At 40.5% G+C, this 26,919-nt stretch overlaps 1 protein-coding gene across 2 annotated transcripts; it reads right to left on the bottom strand.

Moving 5' to 3' along the window:
- Window positions 1–1,215: 1,215 nt before the first annotated feature.
- On the bottom strand, window positions 1,216–26,804 carry MIS18BP1 (MIS18 binding protein 1). 2 transcript variants are annotated; one of them, XM_068947621.1, is made up of 16 exons: window positions 26,184–26,804; window positions 24,412–24,534; window positions 22,828–23,336; window positions 22,361–22,437; window positions 19,883–20,013; window positions 14,342–14,432; window positions 13,782–13,942; window positions 12,477–12,643; window positions 11,222–11,330; window positions 8,991–9,879; window positions 7,908–8,080; window positions 6,235–6,377; window positions 3,862–4,013; window positions 2,647–2,731; window positions 1,952–2,012; window positions 1,216–1,707 (listed from the first exon to the last, which is right to left on the bottom strand). In XM_068947621.1, the coding sequence occupies exons 1-16, from the start codon at window positions 26,770–26,772 to the stop codon at window positions 1,613–1,615; spliced, it is 3,555 nt and encodes a 1,184-aa protein (XP_068803722.1). In that variant the 5' UTR covers window positions 26,773–26,804; the 3' UTR covers window positions 1,216–1,612. The 2 variants fall into 2 exon arrangements, with proteins under 2 accessions (XP_068803722.1, XP_068803723.1); XM_068947622.1 differs by lacking the exon at window positions 24,412–24,534.
- Window positions 26,805–26,919: the final 115 nt, after the last annotated feature.

Here is a 26,919-nt window from a genome sequence, read left to right as displayed (position 1 = left end):
GCTGTTTTAGAAGGGGGGGGCAGACCCCCCCCCCCCAAGCAAATTAGACCCCTGAGTTGGGGGGGGGGGTGATAGCAGAGAGGCCTTTGTGCCTGTGCGGGGGTCCCCTACCCGGGCAGGACACGCGGCCCAGCTCACCCACTGTTCAGCAGCAGCTCAGCTGTGTGCGTCATGGCCGGGGGATACACTTAGCCTAGACTAGAGAAGAAAAAGCACTAGAGAGCTGCCGAGCGCAGCACAGGTTTTGCAAGGCAGGTGTTCAACAAAAAAGTAAGGCTTGCAAGTTATTTTCCTAACAAACAAACAAACAGTTGGGTTTTTCCTCAGTGCTGTCAGGGTTTTCTCCCAAAACCGCAGGCTAAGAGAAGGCTGGGGGAGGGGCCCCGTCTTCGCGCTCTGCCCCAGCGGGGACCCTGCCGCACAAGTCTGCTTGGGAAACAGCGACGGTAGCATTGCCTTAACTAGGCCTGACGCTAGCCTTAGGCTTTTACACGAAGCACTTCATTTCACAAAACACTCTGGTGGAGGTTGACAGACATCTTCGTTTCTCAAGACCTACGTTAATTTGTTTTAAAGCCCTGTCTTAATTTGTGCACTCCTCTGCTTTGCTGTAACTAACCCCTGCCTGAAACAGCTTCTAGCCCCGACCGCAGCCACTGCACGGGCCCCGGCCGCCCTGCACAGCCCCTTTGGAAGGGACCTTCGCCCAAGGGGCTTAGGCCAACGTTACATGTTCCACGGTAACAAATCTGTAACCCCAAAGTCTGGTTTAGCCTCACAGCAGGAGGAAAGTGACAGCAGCAGCAACTCAGACATACAGGCTTTCATCTTAACTGAGGTTTCTTCTAATTTTATGCACTTTAAAGTTCAAAAATGCTTAGGTGACAGCCTGGAGTGTAAGCTCTCACAGGAAAAAGACAAAGCATTTTTTTTTCATATCCACAATTTAACTAGTAAAATATATGCTCAAAACTTTCCTCTTCCCATATTACTACTCAGAGTATTGGGCATTGCTTGCGGGTGGTAGGAATTGTAATCGTAAGAGAATAAAATGTTTACAAGACAGTGCCTTAAAATTTTCAACTTCAGATATTTGTTTCTCTGCCTATTCATGACACTGCTGTCAGATACTTAGTACCTTTTTGTTACGTTAAGGAAATGTAAAAGGTTCAAATTAGTTCTCAGTTGAGGAAAATAAAAGGCAAGTCCAATTAGTTATAAACTGTACTATTATACATTTATTGTACAGCAGTATTTATAAAAGTTATTTTACCTTAAAATGAAACAATCAAACATTTTGCCAATAATTAATATATGGATACATTTTTCCCTTGCCCCTTTCCCCAGGAAGTACTGAGCATAGGAAAGAAGGAGCCTAGGAAAGAAAGTCCCATTTAGTACACACGCAAAATTACAAACATCATCACTGACAAGGCAGTAAGCCTAGAATGTATTTTAACACCATAAAAACTCTGCAGACCAAGATTTCCAAACTGAACTAACGTAAGAACATAAGAATATCATGTCAGTGGGGTGGCTACAGGCCTTCCTTTTAACTTTGTTTGTGACAGAGGTTGTATATCTGTTGAACTACTAAAATCCAGGAATTTGATTAAGAAGAAAAATAGGAATCTTCCTCTTCTTCATCTGATGAATCTGCTGCCTTGGGTACAAAGAGCTGCCCTGTAACAGAGGCCTGCTGCACTTCTGCAATAAGAAAAACAGTGGAGGGCTTGTTAATGTATGTGCCTGAAGTTAAGTGCCCCGAATTTAAAAAGCAGTTACAGAAATCCCCAAAAGTAAAATATGTTTAAGAGAAATTAAAACTGCTGAAAAATTTAAGATGAAAGATTGTGGAAGACTGTGGACACCCACAAATCAATGGAAACATCAGTGATTTGCAAATAAGTGAATAAGCATGAAATGAAGACAGGAAACAAGAAGTGCTTACTTTTATCAAAAGCAATCTTGGTGGTTCGGCACGAAGCTGGTGTAGCATATGCAGCGCCAGCCTGATACAAAGGAAAGAAAGGCTACACTCCAACAGCTGTTTCAGCATCAACACAGTATGAACATCAAAGCAAGGGGGGGGGGTGATTAGGAACAGGCAAAGACTCACTATCAAAACAGAAAATGTCCTATTGCTATACTGCGTTTTCACTGAACATGTACACTGTTCGACTGCAATCAAATTTTTCACTAAACTAGAAGCACAGACCATTTTTCTGCTTTCAGAACTCAGCTTTTCACAGAAAAAAAAAAAGAATAACTAAACCCAGGATATTGAAGGAACAAATACGTGAAGACATGAAGTCATGGATTATGTGGTATAAGGTGAGGAGTCTTGTTTCCTGTCTGACTGTACAGAAGACTAATAGTAACTGCATGCACCTAAAGATCAAATTCACTGTCTTTTTCAGGGTTTTTAACTGCTTTTATACGTGATCGTATCAGTAAGTAGCTCTTGTCTAACGAGATTTTTTCTCCAAAATATGTTGGTACAAAAACCAGCGGTGGTGGTAGGGGGCAGCTTTTTCCTTCTTGAATACAGACATGACTCTCTAATCCTGGGATTCCTTTGCCTGCTGTTCAGTGAAACTTTGCACTGCTACAGAGGGAACTAGCAAAAGTAGAAAATAGCATTACCGATTTCTTCCTGATGTTGTCCCAGGTACCTTTGCTGCCCTGGGTGTTCTTCTGCATTCTGAACACGTGCCTGTCGTAATCGTTCCTGTAAACGTAAGTTACCGTTACCAGTGTGGCTTGCTTAGGGAATCTGTTCGATAAAATTACAGCCATTATGCATACAGATCTAATTCAGGAAGAAAATTAGCATGGTCATTAAGAACCACTGATGCTCAATTAACAAATATAATAATACTTTTGGAAAAATACCCCAGAGAAGTGTTCGATTAGAGCACATGCTATAATTCTTAATGCAAGTATCGGAGAAAAAGTTTTATCCTAAAATACGTTAATTCCTTGCACATTGGATAAAGTAACATTTATTTCTCGCTAAAGATTCAAGTTTGTTTCAATAATGCCTGAAACAACTGAGTTCAGCAGGTTTAATACTCAAAATGAGCAGATAAAGCCATGCTTAAAGCCCAAATCATCGTCCTCTCTGAGCGTAAAAGAACACGTAATTGATGATTTTTTGGATGTTCACACTTAACTGAGTAGCTCAGATTGTACGCTGTTGAATGGAAGAGCTTTCTCTAAACAAATACTTGAGCAACTGCAGGATTTACTATGCATGCTCTAAGCCTGGAGGTAAACCAGCATCTCACTTCCAAAAGTAACTACACCTTCCTCAGAAAAAGACAAAAAACCTCAGAGAAAATGAGAAAGGAAAATACTAGCATATTTGTATTAACGTGACCGGATTTCAGACACAAAAAGCAACTGATTTTAAATCTTTCAAATGCTGAATTTTTATTTAAAACACTTTAGAATTCACCCATACTCCTTCCTGTGTCATCGCTCTAATTCAGAATTTTATTTTCAACATCTTCACTTCATTATAGTCCAAATAAACTTCCATCCATATCTTAAGTTAACGATTTAGCTCTCCTTTTCCCAGGTCATGATCAGTAAGAGATCTTAAGCTTGGAAGTTAAGCTTGCATGCCCAGTAATTTTAATTCATCTGATCAGAAGAGGAAAGCAGTTGCAAAGTTTTTGAACTAATACCTGCCAGTAGAATGCATATGAAAGAGGAAGAAATAGAAGAATGCAAGAAAATATGCATGAAAAAAATGGCTTCTTGCTACAGTTTTACAAAAATTAGTTAGATTCCTTTTGGAAGGATGGCTAACCAGGAGGCTAGAAAGGAACAGCAGTATGGAGATGGAGTTCCTACCTGTTGATAGATCCCAGCATACCAGGGCTGATATGCTCACACTGAGGGGTTTTCACCAGAGGGAAGACAGCTGAGGAAGGCGTGACTGGGTTGTTGTCTGCAAGTGCAAAGTCGTCGTCGTCGTCGTCTTGGCTTCCCCGGAACGTTGGCAACTATAAAGCCACATCAGAGCAATCAATAACTTGTGCTTTTAGCAAAAATCTGCTTAAGAGACTTCTTATGGTTCTGTCTCTGACTGTATTCCTCTTCCCCAGCTTTCTCTTCTCTAAAGTGAGGAGTCCCAGACGTCTCCTCATTCAGCTAGTCCGTTCCCTGGACTTCAGTTGCCTTTTTTTTTTTTTTTTTTTTTTTTGGACTCCACTATCGCCCGCGGAGGTGCAGAGACCAGACCTGCACACAGTACTCAGAATGCAGGTACGCAAGGACCTCTGAGCAGCCAAATGATGCCTCTGCCTTGTTCTTAATGCTCTTCTTGTTGATGCCCAACATTTTGCTGGCCTTTTCTGGCTGCTACTACATGTTCAGAAAATAATTTCAGATTAAAATTACAGGCTCCCATTACTAATCAGGAAGAAGATTTCAGGGTTATGCAGTGAACTTCTGGCCTTTTCATTTTGAAAAGGTACAGAAGAACTGGAAAGGCTCAAAGAGGAAAAGCAACATAGATGATCAAAAGTACAGAATGACTTCTGCAAAAGAAACAGGACAATGGGCCCTGGGGGAAAGAGGGGGCTAACTGGCATCAAGGGTGACCAGGGATCAGGAGAGTTTTTCACCGTCTCTTCCATACGAGAAGAGAAGGACTCAGAGTTAGCAGATGGCAAGTTCAGAACAAAGAGATGACGACGTTTCTTCACGCAACAGATAATGGAATCTGGAATCTGCCACAGGAGACTGCAGATGCCAAAAGTCTACACGGGCTCACAGAGGGGCTGGACTAGTTCATCAAACAGGAATTTCCTCATGACTTCTAAATACACAGTTTCCCTCTGGAGGGCTCTCTCTTTTTCACAGAAGGAGCCTAGCTATTTTTGCACAGATCAAGCCAGGCAAACTGAATTTGAACCCAGGGGGCCGGGGGAACAGAGAATTTTCAGATGACTGAAATTGTGTTCCCACAGCAGAGGAGTCTCCTGGAGAATCCCTCTGCAAAACCACGACGTCTGGGACATGGATGCCGTTCTTTTGTAGCCAATCCACATGTATTGGTTATAGGGACTTTTCTGTAGCACACTAGAGCCTATAGCAAGCAATCAAGCTACCACTGTTTAAATTAATTAGCACTTTTCAATGCTGTATTGCTATATTTCTGGATGCATGCCAGAATAAGAAATGCACTGTTGTTGCACAAAAACACACACATCAAAAACCAGACAGATGCTGATTCGACTCCCTACCAGGGCTGATGCTCTGTTGTTAATAGGCAGAGTTAGTCTGACCAGGTAACAGAAAAAAGATAGACAGATCATGAAATACACTTAAAAGAAAAAGTCTCAACAAGAAAAAAAAATCATTCTCTTGATAAATGAGTAGCTTTCTCTTTAAAAAGAGTGTTACCTAACATATCGAGTGCATAATTCTGCTTCACCACAATTAACTGCAGGTTTATGATAAAGTATAGCTAGATATGATAAAGCTTCTCAGTTACAGTGCTGTATCTGCTGAGCGTGTTTGGGGGCTGCACATGGAACAGGAGGGGAGGGGGGGGCTCTGCCTGGTCTTGATGACCGAAAAAGAGAAAAGGTTGAACCTGACCAAGAAACAGGGCAGCCCTTGGCAAAAGCCTTTTCAAGCCAAGCAGTCAAAAAAAAAAAAACCCAGGAGAGTCAGTAAATAAACAACATGCAAGGTGCAGAGTGAGAGGGCAGCAGCACTCCTAAAGAAACTCTCTCCCACCTAGACATCAAGACTGTGTTTAAATTTGAAGCCTGTTAAAGGGGGAGAAAAAGAAAAGGCCTGTTTATGTATCAGCATGACTTTGAAAAGTATCTAGTTCCACAGCCTAAGTATCCAATAATCACCCCCAAAACTAGTCATACCACTCTGCATAACCAATACTTCAAGGCATCACAAAGTTCCTCCTGCTCTCAGCGAGACAGAAAGGGCGCCCCTACCACAGACTCTTTCCTACAAATCCATTAGGCAGTGATACTTGTCTGCAGCAGTCATCTTCCACACGTTCTCACCGCCAGCAATCAAAATTATTGCAATAACTGATCAAGGAAATAGGCCTCTTCTTCCAAAAATCACAAGAAAAAAAATCCTAAAATTTTATTCATGGAACTGAACCAGCAGACTTTTATGATGCAGTGCTTACATTGAAATAACAATCAAAAAAGCATGTGCATATATACGCTGTTTTCCCAGATTTACCTTTACTCTTCTATTTTGAAAGGGAGTTGCAGTGAAAATATCATCATGGTTGTCCTTTGGCATATGGTCCAGGAAATCTCTCATCTGCTGCTTTCTTTTGAAGGTTCCCACTTTAGCAGTTACCATAACTGGTTCTTTCTTATCTACATTAATAAAAATTGTTCAAATACATTAGTTATGTAGCTTGGATTTAAAATCAATCAGTTATAATCAATGCTAGAGATACAAAATTCAGTCTCTCTCATCAGAGATGATTTCTTATAGCCCCTCTGAATTTCTATATAAATTTATGCTTTTAGAAGAAAATTTCTATAATACATTGTAATCAAAAGCTTACTCCAAAGCCTTAAACAGCCATTGCAAATATTACACATCAGCTACTTTATTAGCATTTTAACAGAATTACTCATGCATGTGGGTATCAAAGACAAAAGACACTGAGATTTATCACTTGCGTCAAGAAGCATAAAAGCACAGTTAACAAACAAAAGCTCTGCTGCACAGGTGCACAGACAGATTTAGCATTCCTGACACAAGGTTTGTGGCACACTAATTTTAGACTTAAGTGTATATAGTTCTATGAAGACTCTACCCCCACTCGCCTCACCTAAATGATGAGCTACAGATCCACCTGAAGGGAAGAAAGGACTTTGTTAACTTCTACGCTACAAGTTCTGTAGCTTCTGTTACGTAGGATGGACAAGAAGATCACAGTAGGTTTCCCTGTCCTTGAAGTCCAATAATTGAGTAAGCTAGATCATCTCTTTTGGACGGAGAAAACTTTGATTTTAAAGTTTTCAGTAAATGGAGACTGAAGCAAAATTTTAACCATTGGGAAAGATTACCAAAATTGCTTTCAGCTATAATTCTTGAAGACTTGAAGCTTCAACTTCCAAAGGCTGAGTGATGGCATACTTTTGTCAACTAGAAGAGTTGATTATCAAATAGCTTTCTTTCTCTAAGCGCTTATTGACTGATAAAGTCACTCTAACCCTCTCTTTGTTAGTTAAGTGGATTGAGTTTCTTGTGCCTTTCACCACAGGGCACGCTTGCTATCCTTAACTGAACTACTGACTTCAGAACTGGACAGAAAATAAGAGCAACAGTCACACCTCTGCCAAATATGAAAGAACGTAATTTCCCTGTTCCTGCTCCACCTTGCCCTTTGTGCATCCAAGCATCCCACTATCCTTCGGAGGTAGACAGCACTGCAAGAAGTTAACTATCTACTAGGCCTCCAAGAGCTTCTCAAAATATAGATAGCTAGTTTTCCTTAGGTGGTAAAGTCAGTTAATCTTTCCATATTACCAAAAACCAGAAAATTCTAAACTCTTTTCTCTTCCCGCTACTGCTTTTTTTCTCATTTATGACATCCTCCAAGCTCTGCAACACACCTCTGTACTACAGAAGGTAACTTCCTTCATTACAGGACTCTGTTCCAAACACTGTAAAGCATGGAATCAGTTTGTTTATTTCTAAGTAGATATAATATGCATAAGCATATATATTATATACGTATATAATATATAGACACATATACACACACACACGTACACATGCGTATCTCCACAGACACACACAATATGTATGCATATATATCTCATTACATAATGAGTACTGAATTTAAAATTATTTAAAGACAAAAAAGATACCCAGAACTGAGAGGTAAATACCTTTCTGTTCTGGTTTTCCTGACGCAGTCTTCTTTGTGGCGTGTGTTTTGGACCTGTTTGCCTGTTGCTCTTCCATGTATTTCTGGTGGCATTCTTCAGCCGAGCGCGACCCCACGGCCATCGCTACCTCCACCCAGAAACCATTCTTGTGCTTCGGAAAAGCAGTGACAGCCCTGCCAAGAGTACAACACCACAGTTTTCTTCATCCAGAAGAATCCATGCAGCGCTACCAAGCAAAACACCCAGAGACAAACTGTCCTTCTCGGAAAGGACACTGTACACTCTATGTAGAGAATCTTGTCTCTGGTGTGTTGTCCAGAGACTTTGAAATGTGCAAAAATTTGTATGAACAATTTATGCTAAAGTTGCATTTTCAAGAGAAATTTCTTCCTTATTTGCAGCAGTTATATATTTTTCACTGAGACACAAACTCACGCACTTTCAGGTCTCTAATCTAAAAGAAACAAAAACATTGTAATGTTATTAACGCCTATAGTAAATACTGCCCAGGAAGCTGGTTTAGGTAGTGCCACGCTACATGAATTAAACACTCATGTAGTTAGTGGCCCCTTTATGAAATTCAAACACCTTTTAATGTGTTTAATTCTGAAATACATACACACATTTTCCCTAACAACTTACTACGTTACTACCTCTGACTTTTGCTGTCTAAATCATAAATATCAATACTTTTACCATATTATTCATTTTCTCATGCTTTTTCAATTTTTTTTATGGGAACGTCTATCCCACTTTCAAAAAAATATGTATCCGTTTTTCTAAGGAAGGTAGAGAAGTACTGATCCACAAATTTCTGGCTATTTGTTCTGTTCCTCTCTATGCTATCCGTTGTTATCTCACAAAATACTTAAGTGTCTCCTTTATTTCACTTTTTTTTTAAATTTGTTAACAATTTTTTAAAAGGTAATTAGAACAAAGTAAACTTCCAAAAATAATGTGAAAGAGAATAAATCTGAAAATCGAAAGTCTGAAAAAATCCACATTTGAAAGATAGTCAGGTTTAGTTTGCTTCCTGATGTTCAAAGGAAATTTTGCCCTGTAAACAAAAGGGTAATTACTTGCCTGTACAGCTTCTGTAATTCCTTTTCCGTCCACTCATCAGTGGTCCTTGGAAAAAATTCTAGAGTTTTCTGCACCTTTTCTCTTTCAGGTTCTCTTGATTTTGCTGCTGAAGATTTGGCAGTATGAGCAACTATACAATTTGTCTTTTTGCTAGATTTTTTTGATTTATTTTCTTTTACTTGAAATATCTCTTCACTTGTTTCAAGCTCACTTTCAGATTCAAACACATACTTTGGAGGGTTGATTCTGCTTCTTGTCCTCATCGCCCTACCAGGGAGAGAAGAACTACTAGACCCAGTAGTAGAAGGTGTTTTCTCTGCAAGCAAATCAGAAGAGCCATTATTACATTCAGACATGCTTGACCTTAACTGCAGACTGTGGGAGGCAGCAGAGTGTTTTACTGCCCTTTGTTCACAAAACACCTTGTTTGTATCCTCCTGTGACCTTCCTGTGTCAGAGGAAGTTTTGAAATTTTGAGTCTCTCTTTGCAATAAAGGTTTAGTTATCCTTTTGATAGACAGTGGGATATCTTCACTGGATTCCTCTTCCTCATCTTCACTCGATGATTCTTCCATTAAATTCTTGTCTTGTAAAAGTTGTTTAGCTGACCTTAAAGAGTACTTGCAAGCCTGCTTATATAGAGCCAAATCTCCACTTTCTGTCCCTTTCTTTTCCTTTGTCATTGCTGTGGTTCTGTTGCTATATTTTTGGTTGCTTAGTCTTTCAGTATTTAAGGGAGTCAGCTTAACAGAAACCTGTGCTTTAATTTTATTAATACTAGTTGCGCTCTCACTTTCATCATCATCATCCGAAATATAGTGTCTGTCCCCCTTGTTTCCAGTGGACTTGGTTTCTTTTTTGGAGCTTACTCTTTTTTCATTGTTTTTCCCTGAAAGAGATCACACCAAATACAATTATTATCAAATACAGTAATATAAGTCACTCGTGTTCTCAGGCAACTGGAGAATACCCTGCTGTTGGCTGCAGCGCATCCCACGTTCACATGCATTAAGATCTGTGAACTCCTTTCTGTTGCATAGACTTTAGCCTGTAGAAAGGGACGGACGAGCAGCATGGCTCCAGCATGCAGCTCCCCCTACTCTGCAGAAGCCTCTCCCCTCAGTAACAGAATAATGGGGATCTACCGGGCATGGAGATAGTCTGCCAGAAAAGTTCAAGACTAAATAAAGGCCTACTTCTGCACTCATGCCCATACTCCTACATATCGGGAATGAAGTTCTTCAGGAACAAGAGGTGACGTTACACAGACGCAGAACAGCGTGACAGTGGACAGCCGTTCCTGCGCATGGCAGTCAAGAAAACAGGAAAAATGCATTTACATATTAATACAAAGAACACGTTCCATGAAGCTAGTTATAAGGATTTAATTTGAGCCAACGTGCATCTGCTCAGAGCAAGCAGAGCGAGCAGTGGACAGGATTCTTCAAATAGAGGAGACTGCCTGTTCCTGCCTAGTTTGCGCTGCTGACAGCGCTTCCAGACTACTAGGAGAACTAGAATTATCAAGGCTACGAAAGGCAACATGAAAGTATTGAGCAGATACAAAATAAAACAGTAAACAGAAAAATGTTGCAAGAACGCTATGACTTGGAGATTGAGTAAAAATTCAGTTGAAAATGTTTTAACTTTATTTTGGGCTAACTTTCTAAAAGCTCTATTTGCGGCAGGGAAATTTACAGTTCTGTTTTTTATACTTGCATTGATCTCAGGGTGCTGTTGTTTCCCAAATTTTATTTCTAATGAAGGTTCTACAACTCTGTTAATATACTCTTTTGCCACACAGGCATTTCAATTCTTGTAATTCATCCAGCTTGAAAAGTGAAGCCACCCTGACAGCCAGACTGGTCAACTACGCTTCTTTTCTGGCTCTCTTAACTGACATGTAACAGCTTTGTTTAGAGATCCCAAGTACAAGAGTAGAAACTTCCAAAAAAGCACAATCTTTTCATTTTAATTTCTGCAAAGAAAATCTGCATATTCCTATTATGTAAATGAAGAGGGGTTTTACAAACATAATTTATATTCTAGGCTGTAAAACAAAGCATTAATACTGCTCTAATAATTATTTATAGGAAAAAAAAAATCAACTGACCATTACAGGTTTACTTAAATTGTTTTACGTTAACAGGAGATCACTATACTGCTCCAGCACCAAACTCATAATCCCATTACATCCAGTCAATAACTTGTAAAATTACAGCATTTTTTACCTTTATTTTGGCTTTTTGTTTTTTCTTCCCCTGTCTTCATCGATTCCTTTCTGTTATTCTTCTGAGAGAAGGAACTGTTTTTCCTTTTGGATCGTTCATTAGTATACATCTTCAAAATAAAACAATTAATCTAAACTTCTGCTAGAGATTACATATCAAGCCTACTGACGCCAGTTCTGAAAAAGCCAAATGTTTACAGAATGGATAGATTTGAAAGTCATCTACATAGCCCAGTATGTACTACGTACTAGTCGATAAACATTGATGCTTATACATATGCATGTGACCAAAGCAGGTTAGCCAAATTCCCTTTAAATTTATATAATCTAAAAAGCCAGTTAAAATCTAAAGGCTTAGAACTGTGAGACAGCGGTAAACCAGACATAAATCTTCACTGCTGCAGCTGATCACAAGTCTTAGTCCACTCCCCGTTCCAAAACGGCAACTAATCTTAAGGAGAAGACAATAGTTACATCCACAACACTACAAATAAAATCTGTTTTCCTTCACTCATTATCAGAGTATTATCAGACTTGCTTGTCATAATAAATCAGGAATGGCAAACCCCAATCAAAACTGGAGTGATCTAGACAGATCAGATCACAGACTGTTTTAAGAAATTAGGAAATACTTGGTCCTAATGAATGTGAGGACCTATGCAGAAAGAGAAGAACAGTACGGGTAACAAGAAAACTCACCCGCAGCACTGACATCCCTTGTGTGATTAAATATGACAGTAGGGAATCAGCATTCCAGTGTTACAGAGTTTTACTTAGTTATCTCTGCGGCCCCCAACCAGTACCTGTGTGCAACTCCTTGCTTGATGTACTTATCTTTCCCTCATTTTTTCCACAAGCAATTTCCTATCAACCCCACCTTTCAGACAAAAACTGATAATACAAAGATTAAGGCTCGTTTTTTTTTTTTTTTAATGTTTTAAAGAGTTCCTGCATCTTTAGGCACTTATAAGAACTGAACTGTTTCAGTCAGTTAAGTATGTACCCAAGATTATTCAAGATACTTATGGCAAAACAGGGACTTGAACATAAAAGCTCTAAGTTGCTAGGTTGTCCCAGGCCTCGAGTAACTGTCTTTGGAACTAGCCCAGGTAACAAACGTTTTCATCAAAGAGATCAAGGCATCTTAAATCTAGATCATAGGTTTTTTGTTTTTTAAATAGGCACCTCAAGAAACAAATTGAAACCACTAGGATAACAACACATAAAGGAATCTTACCATGCTCAAATAATCTTACCATGCTCAAATAATCTATTCCACCTTCTTCTATAGTAACATTTAGTTTCTGATCAACAAATTCACGTTGTCCGCACCAGAAACTTAATGGCGGTTTAACAAGACGACCACTACGAGTGTAAATTCTGTTTTGGTCATTTGATACGGAATTGTGCTTTGGTGTCACATCTAGGGGAAAAAAATAGTAACAAGAAATATAATTTTGCCCTAAATACTGTACTGAAAATTCATCTTTACAGACTTCCTAAGCATAGGAATAATACTGTTTATAAACCAAGATCATTTGCACTAACTGCATGGAAAGAGAAAACTTACCAGAAAGTAATAATGTACTTTTAAATGTGTTCAGGTTAGAAATAAGCATAGCTTAATATGACCGAAGTAATAATTTTCACAGCAATAAAGTTAATACTTCATGAAGCTTCAATTTGTACATGGTTTTAGAAGGTTATGAATCATCTAAAAATCATACCAAAAAGCAGAATGATACGAAAAGGTGTCACACTGAACAAATCCTCATGGTAATGAGGGAAAAACAGCTTTTTTTTTTTTTTTTAGTATTATCAAGAAAATCTGATTACAGTATTAACAGATAATTTTATGAAATTTGACTCAAGTCCTGTTGGAGTCTATGACAAGATTATTAAAAAGAAGTCAAAGTTAAAATCAAAAGCAGTTAGGGTCCTTAAAGAAAACTAGTCTTGCACTACGACGCAAGAAAAAGACATGTTGATTATTAGGTTATGGCTTTACAACCACTTTCTTTGGAAATAAAGCCAATTTAAGGAATTTCTCATAACTCGTTCTGCTCATCCCCAATGCTCACTGTCACTTGTTATTCCTCAGTGGTGGCTGAAAAGCCGAGAAGTCATAAAATAAACTAGCTCAAGGAACTAATCGAAATTAAAACTAAGCCTGCCAAAAAAGGGGCACCATGGGAGAGGAATCCCAGGGATGGAGCGCTTAAGTCAAGTTTGCTGTCAGAATAAACACTTTGAAATCATGACCTTTCCACTACAATAGAACAAACCAGACTCCTGCCTCTTTCCCAGGGTTATTCCTCAGAAGAGCCACAAAACTGTTCTGCAGATACTGTACATCAGCAAACCAGAAAATAAATAAGCAGAAAGTCAATGCTCTTGATTATTGCAGTCTAAGTGTTTGGTTTGTTACCTCTTCCATACAGCCTAATTAACAAGATAGGAACGAAACAGATAGCAAAAGATATGTAATATCAGTTAAGGAAAAGAGCTATCAAAAAAACTTCCAATTTTTATTTTCAGAGAAAAGGAGTATAAATACCCACAACTGGTTTTATCAGTTTTTGGTAATACTTCATAAGTTGTGTTTCTAGTTTCAGATTTCTTTCGGGCTCCTGCTGAATCTTTTGCATTTTTCGACACATCTGTATCCACTGAGTCATTTTCTTCATTTTCATCCTCGTCATTATTTTGTTTACGTTCCTTCCTAACGATTTGAAATTTTAAAAAAAGAAACAGTAAACATCTCAATCAATCCTCTTTTAATATGTCAGCTCACGTAAACTTGAAGTCTCAGCAAAAGCACAATTACATAGCACAGCTGTATTCACACTGACACAGCACAAACCACTAAACTAGCGAAGCCGTAAACTCTTCTGCTTGCCTTGAGACTACATAACTAGGTGAGGCGAAAACAAGCCAGTATAATGAATACTGGTAAATGTGTATCCTTTCAAACTGGTGACCAGGATTTGCCTAGAACATAGTTCTCGTACATGCATCTATAATCTTTATCCCCCTCTAATACCGTACACTTAAAAAGCAGAGTATCATTTAATTGATGCTGAAGAGGGCACTGCAGCGAAACAGAATCTCGAAAAATTACCGTCGTATTTCCTCAAGTAAATCCTCCACGTATTCCTTCCACTTTTTGGAAAACCCATACATAAATCTTTTGATGAAGCGATATGGCAATCCTGCATGAAACAAAAAAGTAGTGTTAACAACAGCTATACAATACTTTTATTCAGAAAGAGCGGAAAGAAGATAAAGCACAATCACAATTTTGTAGATACCACAGAAACTCACTACATCTTTAAACATGAGAGAGAGAGAGAGAGTTCTCCAGTTTGAGAGAATAGCATACTTAACAGAAAAGTGAACCAAGGAGCCATTAAAAACAAACTGTATTGGGAGACAGTATTCTAGTTTCCAGGGAACCAAGAGCAGGATATTCTCTAATTCATTTGGCTGGATTGGTGCGTGGCTTCACCACACAACAATGAAGGGAAGGCTGTGGAGCACTAGAAAACACTCAAGAACGTGAGGTTTTAGGGCTTAGGTTAGGTCTGAGCTGTTTGGGACTTGTTACACCAAGAAAAACCCACCAAGAAGAAAACATTATTTTGCTTTGATGCAGAAGCTACTCAATCCAGAGGACACAGACTGTTCAGGTGCAGTCAAAGCATCTGGCAACAATGTTGTAAACACGGAAGTTCTTCAAGTAGTACAGAGACAGCAGAATGACTTTAATTTTGTTGCTGAAACTGGAAAACCACCTTAAAAAAAATCTTGACACAAAGGTATACCATAATGTTCCATTGCGACTGATAAGGAAGAAAAGCATCACTTAAGTGCCAGGCTTTCTGAACAAGGTATTTGACATTTAACACTCTCATTGATATTAGGGTATCATGTAGCATTCTCACTGAGAGGAGGCAACTTGTATGGGTGCGTGACCACAACAACGTTGAACCATTGCTTGCTTGCTCAGAACATCTAATGAACGAGCAGTGTTCAGCCTCTGACCCTCAGACCATTAGAGTCATGGACTACCACAACAGGGGTCTGAAACACGATAAAAAAATAAGGTTAGAGGGCAGTCTATGTACACGAAATTGTAGGAGGTGATATATTTATTGGAAAGCGTTGAAGAAGTACATGAGTCAAAATCACAACTGTAACCTTTTAATCTTGGGAGCAGAAAGGCCGTTAACGTCAGCCTACCCCAAAGAGTTACAAAACCTGAGGTCCTCCAGGAGGATGGCTAAGGAGAAGGGCACTCTTCTGTTAGTCTGTTTAGTGCGCAACCCAAAGGTCCATCTAGCCGCTATCAGAAAAAGAACACTAACAGCAGAGACCAAAGAAGAATATAGAACTAAGGCAGGGATACAGGGATACTTCCCCCAAGCAGTCCCCCAGCCTCCAACAGTTGCATAGATGTTGATTTCTATGTATTTAATAACCCAAAAGGAATCGGTCTTCCAGGAAATTGCTCAGACTCCAACTGAACTCACGTAAAACTTTAGCATCCACAAGATCCTGTGCAAAGATTTCCACAAGTTAGATGCACATGGCATGAAAAGCTTTCCTTTTGTTTATTTTTAATTTTCCCTCTACTAAGTTTGTTTGATTTTTCTTTAATTGCTGTTAGAAGAGACAGTGCACAACTGATCTTTATTCACAATCCCCGTTCCCTTTGGAATTTTATAGACCTTCTACCCCACTTCCCCCCTGGTCTTCTGTTCTGCAGCCTGAAAAGTCTTTGCATATTTTAGCCTTGTCCTATGAAAGCCTTTTCATAACTTTAAAAACATCATCCTTCTCCAAACATATCCTACTTCTACATCCTTTTGAGAACACGGTCTCTTTTTGTGGGGAGCGAGGGGGGTCAGGGAGGGAGAAGGTAAGAGAGGAAGGCAGACAGAACAGCACCCAACATTCAAGATGTTTGTGTACCACAAGTTCTATGGTCAACAGCAGACGTTTGTTTTGTTCCTTTCATATTCATTCCCAACAGCCAAATTTGTTTTGCCTGCTACTGAGCATTGGAGCTGATATTTCAGTGGAAACATCCGCCCAACTCCACAGGTTTTACAGTGAACTGAGACTATCACCATCTTATATGTAAAATCAGGCTTTCCCCTACCACCGCATGCATTACTTTACATTTATTTAGGCTGAATGTCATGTCATTTTAATGCTCACTCTGAAGGTCTTATGAGATGCTTTGTGGCCATCCTTCACCCTTATCGCCCAGAATAACTTAGCAACATCAGGCAGAAGTTGCTGCTTCCCTGCTCATGCTATTTTCCATATGGTTTGTAAATCTGCTGAACAGCCCACATCATTATGGGATTCCACTAGTAACGTCTCAACACTCGAGAAAACATATTTTTTATTCCCAGTGTTTTCTATTTTTACTTAAACCCATGGAAACTCCTCATTCTTACCACGTAACTACTTTGTTTCCTTAGCAATTTTCCCAAAAGCTTTTCTAGAAGCCCAAAGACTAGAGGCCCTTTCAAAGAAGTCGTACAGGTTTGAGAGGCATTACTTCCTCTATAGGAGCACTGTAGAGGCCTTCCCCCATACCTCAGTATCTATACATCTACTAATCACATACGTTATTACAGTTTCTATTGGTTTGCCTCCTATGTAGAGTTGCACCCAACTCTACATCCCTTAATTTCAAGTAAGTTGGGAAACATTCTCTTTTTAAAAGGCTTTGCATCAGTCACCTTTCAGGTCATAGGTATCTAAGCATTTTTTAGTGAGAGGTAACACACTAGTTATTTCAAACTTCAGTTTTTTTAAATGCCCTGGGAGTAGCATTTCATTCTAGAACATAGGTACTGTTCATTCTCTGTGGACTGTATAAAATACCTTACTATGATCAGAAGGGGCTCAGAGCAAAGCACAGCAAGTGCCATTACATAGATGCAGGTTGGAATGAATCAAGCACCCCAGTGGGTTTTTGTGTGACACATTCCTAACATGAGGCTGGTGCAATGACAACCAAAAAAGGCATCTTTGTAGGAACAGCATCTGTGCAGTTAAGTAGAATCCTTCTGATGCAGAGCCTTTACTGTCTCTTGTACAGATGGGTTTGATAGCCTACTTGGAGTCCCAGATTGCCCAAACCACTTTTTGTGATGAAGCAGAAGCAGGGAAGTACCTAGCCAGTGCTTTTACCACAACACATTTCATTAATTTTATCAGTGCTTTGAAGTGTAACTGCCGGCATCAGTATACACCAGTCAAATTATTTTTCATGGACAAGTACTTCGGTATGGATGTAGCTTTGTCCGCAAACTGATAGTGCCGCCGCTGACAGCCCAGCCATTCCTGACTGCCAGTTCCACTGCTTTGGGGAAATGCTCAGCTTAGATTTTCAATGTGGCACTTCTCTCTACCTACATTGGCTTGTCTTCATTTAGCTTCTCTTTTGACTTCACATATCAATATTGAATCTGTTCAGGGCATTTCCAGTTCCAAGGAAGCCATTATCTAGAATAAAGCAGTCTAGTCACCTTTCTGCATACTCTAGAAGTAATTTACAGAACAAGCTACAAAGACTTCCATCATCACAGCACTTAGCGGTAAGTGCTAGTTTACATGAAACTTTCTTGTCAGTTACTCTTGAAAAGGACGACCCCTTAGGACAACTTCTGTCTAGAAGTCTAGACTGACTACTAGAGAGAATAACATGTGAGCTGCTTTTCCCAGCTCTGTAATGTTTTCCACATTGATCCTACAATAGGTTTGGGGGCTGGGAGATTTTCTGGGTGTTGGGAGGGGAGGAGAGGAGAAGCTGGGAATGATGCGTTGGTGTAAGTACTTAGGCTGTAAATCAGAGGAACTGACCCAAAGGAGTCCAATAACTCTTTGATTTTAGAAGCCTCTATAGTACTTGAATCATTCTGCTCAGAACAGAAGTACTGATTTCACTTTTCCTTCTCAGAACATTAACATAAAAACCAATACAAATATTTTAGTGGAGTAACTAATCAACAATTCAAAAAAGAATAGCCAAGTCAGGTGTTTAATCAGAATTCATCCTAGTACTGCAAGTGATAAGAAAAAATTAAACAAGGCCACAGCTGCATCCTGAGAGAGCAAAGAGTGCATACATGCCCCATACAAGCTAGTGAAATGAGTGCGATCCCGCACACAAGGCATACTTGTGCTAAAGGAAGCAGTCATTCCATCTACGCCACAGATGATCTTTACATTTTCACATTCCTGGAGCTGCCCGTGACTGCTAACATAGCAGCTCATTTCACATACTAGTGAACTATGACCGAGGATTTGTGTGAAGGACGAAAAACAACTGTAACACTTCAGGCAGGAAAAAGTGCGATTAGTGCCAGCCAGGAGAGTACAGCCTCCTCCTGCCTTCCAAAGCAATTGCAACATCAAGCACTGGAGTATTCTTTTATCATACAGCTGGCTTAGTCTGAGCTGCCTCACTGACGATATAGATGGATATTGTTTCTCTGGCATTCTTCAGCAAACACGCTTATCTGGATCTCAGCACATTTGTTAACTTCACAGAAAACACACCACATGTTTTAAGGCCAGGATCAATGGGTCTCCCGTTCACTCAATATGGCCTGATTAACAGACCAGTAAGTGCATCCATGAACCTATTCAAAAGGTTATATTTTGGTCAAAAACATCTTACGGGGTACGGGGAGAGGAGAAGATGCTACCTATCGATTTTAAATCATCAAGAGATGGCAAACTTACTTATGTTAATTTGTTCCCCTCAACCTTGACGTTGAACGTTCGCTGCATTTCTCATTTGGGTTTAGCTACTGGCCAGTAGGCACCACGTTCCTTCCAGCCCAACCATTCCTTCAGCCCCAGTATTCTTCCTCATGAAGGTACATAACTAGGGCAATGCACACATTAAAGGCACCATCAGTCTAGAAACCAGCTGTAAATTTTATGGTGGGCAAGAGGAAATTCTTTCTGAAAATGTAGTGAAAACTAATTCACAGTTCACGTGAAAACAGAAGATGAGAAGTTTCGTGTGTAATACTTATTTTCTGTTAAAATTCCATACGCTTCAAAACAACCCGAAGCAGGAAGATACCACTTACTTCTACGGACCCCAAAGAGGGCTCAATTTACTAAACTATAAAGCATTGACTCGTTACAAGTCTGTCTTCAAATTGGAATTCCATGCAGTGTTGCTGAGCTAGTGGTTAATCACTGAATAGTAAGCTACAAATAGAATACGAACACCACAGTATTTTCAGTGATATACAAACAATCCCTATTTAAAGGTCTAAGTGTTATTTAAATGTGCTAACGCTAGAACACTGACTAAAAATTACATACAGCCAATCTTGGCAGAAAAAACAGTTTCTTTAAAAGAATGTACCCACTGCCATCTTTATGCACTGAAAGGTTCTCTCTGTGCCTGCACCACCCTAGAAACACCAGCTACAATTAATATTAGGTAGTATTTAAAAACCTGATGCTCGAGTCAGTTTTCAGTATGTGCTGCAGCCCCACTTAGTCCAATTGGCAGGATATTACAAACCATTCACTTGAACAGTACGTGCGACTTTTCAGAAAACAACCGTAACTCTAAAGCCCTTCTCAGTTTGCAATGTAATATTTAGAAGTGCCTTACCTTCTTTTCTCATTGAAGCAGAATCTATCTTTCCTTGTAGTAAGTAGATACTGCCAGATGATGTTTTAACTTGATTGTGTGCTACACGTTCTACAATTGCATTACTATGCCAAGATAGATCTTTCATATCTCTAAGAAAAGACAGATAACATGAAAAGAAATAAAACACTGCTTTCATAAAAGAGGGAAGAATTTACAAGTATACTAAAATTCCATATTGGACTGGCAGCATTACATATTTTATGAGTGATACAGGCAAGGGAATGAAGAATAAAGCCTCAAAAGCACTACAAAATGATGCCCCACTTCAGCGTTCATTGAAGCCAACAGAAATCTTTCCCCTTCCTGGAATGGGCGTTAGGCAAGATGAACATAATCGGAAAGACTTAACGTAGAAAAGAAATAATTCCCCCAAATCTGTAACTGTTTTAACTCTGAAAAATACACAAATTCTTTCTTCGTGCATTCAATAAGAATGACTTTCCAGTGTCTAAAAGGCTAGGGCGTGGGAGAGCAATTACATAGCAGTGAAGTACAGAGATGGAACGTTGAGAGTTTGTATCTCAGACATCAGCAATACTGGCTGGATGTACTAGATTTTTGTCTCATCTTGGACAATAAATATTCTGGGCTTATCTAGTACTTGGACAGGAGACAAAATGAACCTCTCAACTACTACAATAGTTTGTCACAGAACATTAGTTTTAACATCAGACTACAGAAATGAAATGGACGGAAAAACTCCATTCAGCTCACTATTGCAGTGATACTATTATCCAAGTTACAAAAGTACCATTACACAGGTCTAATGTATATTCCCCCCAGAATATTATATTTGCTTCTGATCCTCCTATTTAAAGACAAGAAGAACTGAAGGAGGAGTCTCCCGACAAACAAAAAATTAGAATAGTTAAAAAAAAAAAAAATTAAGAGACTTATCCATGAGAAGAAAAAAAGAAAAGGACTCGAATACTAAAGTATAAAACACAGAAACTAGACAGTTTTTTAAGAATATACTTTTACAACAGATTAAGCTACAGAACAATATTGAAGACTGAAACTTTTATAACTTTTCACAAAATATTAACAGAAGTCCATTCAGAGAGTCTAGAAAGCAGATCATATATACTATGTGTAAGTAGCATATACCAGATACGTAGTGTCAAAAATGAAAACAGAACATGTTGCTAGTAGTAAAGGGAGGATAACAGTTGTTTTCAAAGAGCCATGAATCAAATGGCAATTCCTACTACAAATCCTACTGCAGGATAGGTAGTCTCTTGAAATCTTTCAGTAAGCGTACTGAATTACTTCCTTTTACAGTACTACTGCTGTTGAGTGAGGTTCTGGGTTACCTTTTCAGCAGATAAGCAACTATCTGTAACAGCAGGAAGAGAGCAGAATACGCTTCTCCTAGGCTATATTTTCACAATATCTTCAAGCAACCTTAGTGCAAACTGTTGCCAGAAGGGATAGTCCCATCCACAGCTACCATGTTCCCATCCTCTTCTTTTGTTTTGACATTTGTATTCAAATAGCTATAGGATCAGGAAAACAACCTGATGGAAAACATAACCAAAAAGAAATAGTTTTCAGCTGCATCAGCTCCTGCCATGGTTCACCAGGTGGCTGTAAGAGTTCTAGTGCCAGCACAAACGACGTGGCAGTCTGCCGTCTGTCCAGATCGACTAAAGCAACCACAGAACTCCAGTCCTGTAATTTTTGTGAAAGAAGAAGCAGAAGCTGATGAGAGCCCTAGTCAGCAACAGTTTGGGGGAGCAACTAAAAAGACACATTTGTCTCTGTTCCTCTTAAGCTCTTCGCTCTGAGTGTCTGAGGATTGGACCTCAAAATAATTAACTGGTAATTCCGTGTATGTACACGCTCAGTCTCTTACACAGGTGAAGGACTTCACCTCTTCCTAAATAAATAAGCTTCAACTATAACACCACTTTATATTTACAAAAGACTTAAGTCCCACGAAGGTGCAGCTCCATGGCCACCGAAGGCTGTTTAAATTACGACTACCACGGTTCCTTCCCCCTCAACCACACTCCTCAACCTCCAGCTGTTCAGTTTCTCATCCCCCCTTGCACCAGGTCTGCCAGTCTGCAGACCCTGAAGCGAATCAGTTCAGCTTGCCAAGTCAGCAGATAGACAGCTTAGCTTCAAAAAAATAATAAAATTGTAAGAGCTGTCAGTGCTGACACAAGGGCTAGGAGGTGAACAAATGGCCATGTTCCCTGGGGCTAGGAGAAGAAAGCAGCAGAACTGTGACAACCCTAACTTATATAATCCTATGGTCTTGTAGAATGATTTCTAATAGGTACCATGATATTCCAATAAACACAAGTCTCAAAACCACAGATATTCAATGAGATGAAGATGCTAAACTTTATAGCTTCTATAGTTCAGATTCTGAAAAAGACAACCAACATGTTTTACATTGCATTTAAACCTCAAATAATTTTCTCTTACTTCCGTTTTCCTTCAACACATACTGCAGTGTTACCGCTGATCACTTTAATTCTCCAACTCGTTAGGCAGATTTTTTTCTGTGATAAAAAAATTAAAGACATATCATTTTTTAAAAATTAGATTAAGCTACCGCCATGACATTATCAAAATAGAAATTAAAAATTCTTGCGTATCTTGAAAAAGTTTCCAGGCACAACCCTCCAGACCAGAGAAATTAAAAATAACTATTAAACACACTTATGGAGAAGCATAATGAAACCAGAAGCTAACGTGCAAGCGAAGTCACGAATTTAAATTATAAAAATGCTCCGAGTAATTTAATGTTGACTTTTAGAAGACAAAGTCATTGTCCAAGACTTCTAGCAAGTCTAAACCAAAGCAAAACCAAAAACCACTGCTGTGAGCTACAAGCAGCCTACAGGAAGTTTTAGCATATCTAATGCCCCTAGAATAGTAAGTTCTCCCACCTCTTTGTTTCCCTTGCCAGCCATTGTATCTGTATGAGATGTATCCAAAGGGACCTTAGAGCCTTCTTTTTGTTTTTGCTTCCTTGGTATGTGGACTTTAGGAGAAGAGAGCATAATACTACATAAGCATTGTGAGGGTTTTTGAGAATTAGTCTCCAGTAGCTTTTCTCCTCCACGAGCAGCTTGTTGATTACTTGTCCGCAACTGTCTTCTTTCTTGATGAACGTTAGTACATTTTGTTTCTCCATGTCCACACCTTTCTTCTAACTGATCCTCACTTTCAGAAGGGGGGGAATTTCCATTCACAGTATTAGTCATTGTATTTTGAGACATTTCATCATCAGCATCAATTGATTCCATGAGGAAATTATCCTGATTATCCTTATTAGCGGCCACATACTCTGTATTAGCATTGTTGAGCTGCTCAGTAAAAGCAGATTTGACTAATGGCTTTTCTGCAGCTGCGGAAGGAGGAACATTTTCCTTGACTGAGTTTGAAAACGTTGGATCTGCACATAAAAAACAAACCAACCCCAAAAAACACAGAGCAATTAAAGATACCGGAAGAACAGTAAAAATATACTTATACAATTTAATTCCACTTTAATATGAGTAAATTGCTATTGATTAACATACTATAACAACTCCAAAAACACTGCCTATTTCAACTGTTAACAGAAAGCCATTTCTCTGGATTTGTTTGAACTAGCTTTTCCCCATCACGAGTGCCATATTCCTGCTACCGAAGACTGTTTTAACCATTCCCCTTTCCCCAAAAACTATGCTAATGCACACCACTCCTATTAATACTAAAGCTTTGCCGTTCTTCCTACTCTTTTTTAAAATGAATCTTCCCCGAAGAGCAAAAAGCAGAATGTTTTCACAAAAAAAAACCCTAAGTCTAGAATATTTCCTTTTTCCCAGATGTCAATATTTGACTTCTAATCACGTTGCTGCTATACTGGGAGCTACAAGCACCGTTTTTTGAGCGTTCAGCTAATTAAAGTTCAGTTTTTAAAGTGGAACACCACTAAGATTTTGGCATGGATCTTTTTCTCTTCATTTGCCTATTACGGGCAGAATTATAGGAGGACAGAAGTGTTCACAAGGTTATCATCAAGGGGAAAACAAACAAACAAAGAAATACAAAGGAACTTCTCATGGAACTAAATCTTTTCACTTTATGTATTAAAAGCTAGGGGATAAAAAGAACCAGTAATAAGAGGTTTAGTATTTTTCCACCTAATTCCCATCCAAATACTAAAATGTTACATTTAGTCTCTAAAGAGCTCTTAATCACAACACCAGGAGCCCAGAGTTAAAAGACAGTCAGGGGACATAGTGTACTCAGAAGGACTAATTGCTTCAGGGTCAGCAGCCAATAGTCCTAATCCAAAGTTTAAACGTCTAATGTCATCTCCAGGTCCCAAGACAGACTTGCAGGTCTCTCGCTGTTTTCAGCTGTGCACAGACTACAGTGGAAGAGGAAGAATGATACTCTGACAAAGCACACAAGCTATTACAAAACGGAAACCCTCAACTCAAGGAAGTTTTGGAAATGTTATTAAGAGCAACATCAACTACCTTTCTGCTGCTGCAATTTCTGTTTCACGCGCAAGAAGAACTTATGGGGAGATTCCAGTACAAAAGGGTCTACTGCTAACAATTTAGCAGTTCTGTTTTGAGGAATCCGGGTGCAAGGTAATTCTGGAAAAAAAAAAAACCCTCTGAATTTGTGAAGAAAAATATTTATTTTCATGCAAGGGAAGAAAAAAAGCAAAATACATATTTCATAAGATACTAAACTCCAGTATACTAACTATTTGTTCAGGAAATATCTGTCCTGAGAAGGATGAGCAATAAGACCTTTCCCTTTTCACAGCAAACTAGCCATCATGTTGCATCAGCTGCTGCACATGAAAAAACACACCCTCAAAATCCCATGTATGTACACATGCCATGGTTGTAACCTAACCCAGAGGAGTCGGAAAGTATATACAAAAGGGATATTTCTTTGTATTAAGGTGTAACACCTAAGACTTTTGCTTACTGTGAAAACAGCAGCTTAATCTCGTTTTTATCATATCCAATAAGGATAGTAAAAGTAACAAGGGGTTTAAGTTGCAGCAAGGAGATTTAGGAAGACTTTTTAAAATCTAATCATAAAAGTAGGGAAATAAAATCTCCCTAATAGCATGTTCTTTCGAGAACAGACCAGATGCACCCCCAGTGAGAACAGCTAACTTGCAGCAGACACTGCTACTGGCCAGATAAAGCAGACGGACCACTCAGCTTACTTTTCTGCAATTACGCTTTAAAACAAACACTGACAAACCAGATAGGAACCTCCTGTAGAAAACTTTTATCCAGGTTTGGGTCAGGGGGTTGAGACCTAAGTACTGCACTTCAAAAAAAAGCCTCCCATCCAAATAGTTCATGACTATTTCTGCATCATACGATACACAGCAGGTGTTAGAAGTATAGGCTTTTTTTTTTTTTTAAACTAAAATAAGACTAAATGTTCCATTCCCAATGCTGCAGCATCACAGGAATATATGCAGCAAGGAAGCATAACCTTTGTGATGAAATACTCAATATTTCCACGGGTCTCCCATTCTGGATGATTACAGTACGGGAACAGCTGGGCACCACCACAAGACACCTTCCCTCTGCAAAATACCTCTAATACCTTTACAGCTCTGTTGTGAGACAAAAGGAAGACCTTCCTGCTGGCCTACAGCAGCTAGCGTACCTTCCTTGGGAAGGGGCGCAGTGCTTGCAAGCTCGTGTTACATCGAGTAGTCAGAATTGGAAAATACATTGAAAAAGCTGTTGGAACAGGGAGGCAAGCGGATTTCCCTAGGGTCTCAAAAACAAGACAACGCTCCTGCCAACCTCTCCCCTTTCTACACTGGCTGCAGGAAGCAATGAGAGTCATCTCTTGCTTTACTTACAAAGCGTAATTCTCTGCTTTACCAACTGCTGCTAAGTGTCAATCCCATCCCCACACACAGCAAGAAAAATTAAAAGCCAGACTGAGTAAGAAAAGGAGAAAAATACCACGGGAGACATTCCTCTAAGGTAAAGGGCGGGGGGAATCAAAGTATGATACAAATATGCTTTAGCACAGAAAAAAACACCATCCAAACATGTTTTTTTTTTTTTTTCCAATTCTGGACAGATCGGGGGGAGGGGGAGTTTTGCCACCAAGAATTTCCCATCTATGAACACACGCTGGAAAAGGGCCGCGATGAACGCGCAGTGCAACTCGCACCTAAACGGATACTAAAGATGAGGCGGGTGTTGTTCATGTGACAGTAAGTAAAGGGTTTCTGGGGGGGTACGGCGGCACAAACCTCTCTCCGGCGGGATGCGTCCCGCGGGCACCTGCCCGGCTCTCTGCCGCCCCTCTGCCGCCGCCGGTTTCGCCTCCCTCCGCCCCTGCCCGGCGGGGTTTTGGGCAGGGCTCAGGATGAAGTCGGGGCGGCCGCTGCCGAGCGGGAGCGCGGCGTCCCGCGGCGGCCGCGACGCCCTGGCCTTCATGCGCTGGAAGACCTTGGCGGGCGACTCGTGGGCCGGCGGCTCGCCCGCCCGCCGCTTCAGCAGCGCCGGGGCCCGCGGCGGCTCGGCGCAGGCCAGCGGCGGCGGCAGCCCCGCCTCGGGCTCGGGGCCGCCCCAGATCTCGCTGAGCTCCAGCAGGTCCGCGCCGCCGCCGCCCGCCAGCAGCGTGGACTGGAAGACGCCGTCGGCCGCCGGCCACCCGGCGCGGCCCTCGGGCTCGGCGGCGGCCGCCGCCAGCGGGGCCTGGCACCTCAGCAGGTCCTTCAGCGGCGTCAGCGTGCCCGCGGGGATGCTGCTGAGGAACGCCGACTGGAAGGGCATGACGCCCCGGCGGCAGGCGGTGGCCGGGCCGCCCGCGGCGCTTCTGCTGGGCGTAACGATCATCGCCGCTGCCGCGGGGGACCCGCCGCCGCCGCCTCAAGCCCCGCGCGCCGCCGCCGCCGCCGCCTCAGCCGCGCGCTGCCCCCTCGCCTCCCGCCCCCCCCCCCGCGCGCGCCCCGCTCGCCTCAGCCCCGCGCGCCGCTGCCGAGC

The sequence above is a fragment of the Struthio camelus genome, chromosome 5 (assembly GCF_040807025.1).
Source record: "Struthio camelus isolate bStrCam1 chromosome 5, bStrCam1.hap1, whole genome shotgun sequence".
Taxonomy (NCBI): Eukaryota; Metazoa; Chordata; class Aves; order Struthioniformes; family Struthionidae; genus Struthio; species Struthio camelus.
The sequence above is the reverse complement of the archived record's forward strand: the minus strand, read 5'-3'. Positions and strand labels throughout refer to the sequence as shown.

Coding starts and splice junctions, on each gene's coding strand:
- MIS18BP1 (XM_068947621.1), bottom strand. CDS start 26,772: ATGATCGTTACGCCCAGCAGAAGCGCCGCGGGCGGCCCGGCCACCGCC. Junction 22,438..22,827: donor CTGGCAAGGGAAACAAAGAG/GTGGGAGAACTT, acceptor TTTTTATCACAG/AAAAAAATCTGCCTAACGAG. Junction 1,708..1,951: donor CAAGATTGCTTTTGATAAAA/GTAAGCACTTCT, acceptor TTCTTATTGCAG/AAGTGCAGCAGGCCTCTGTT.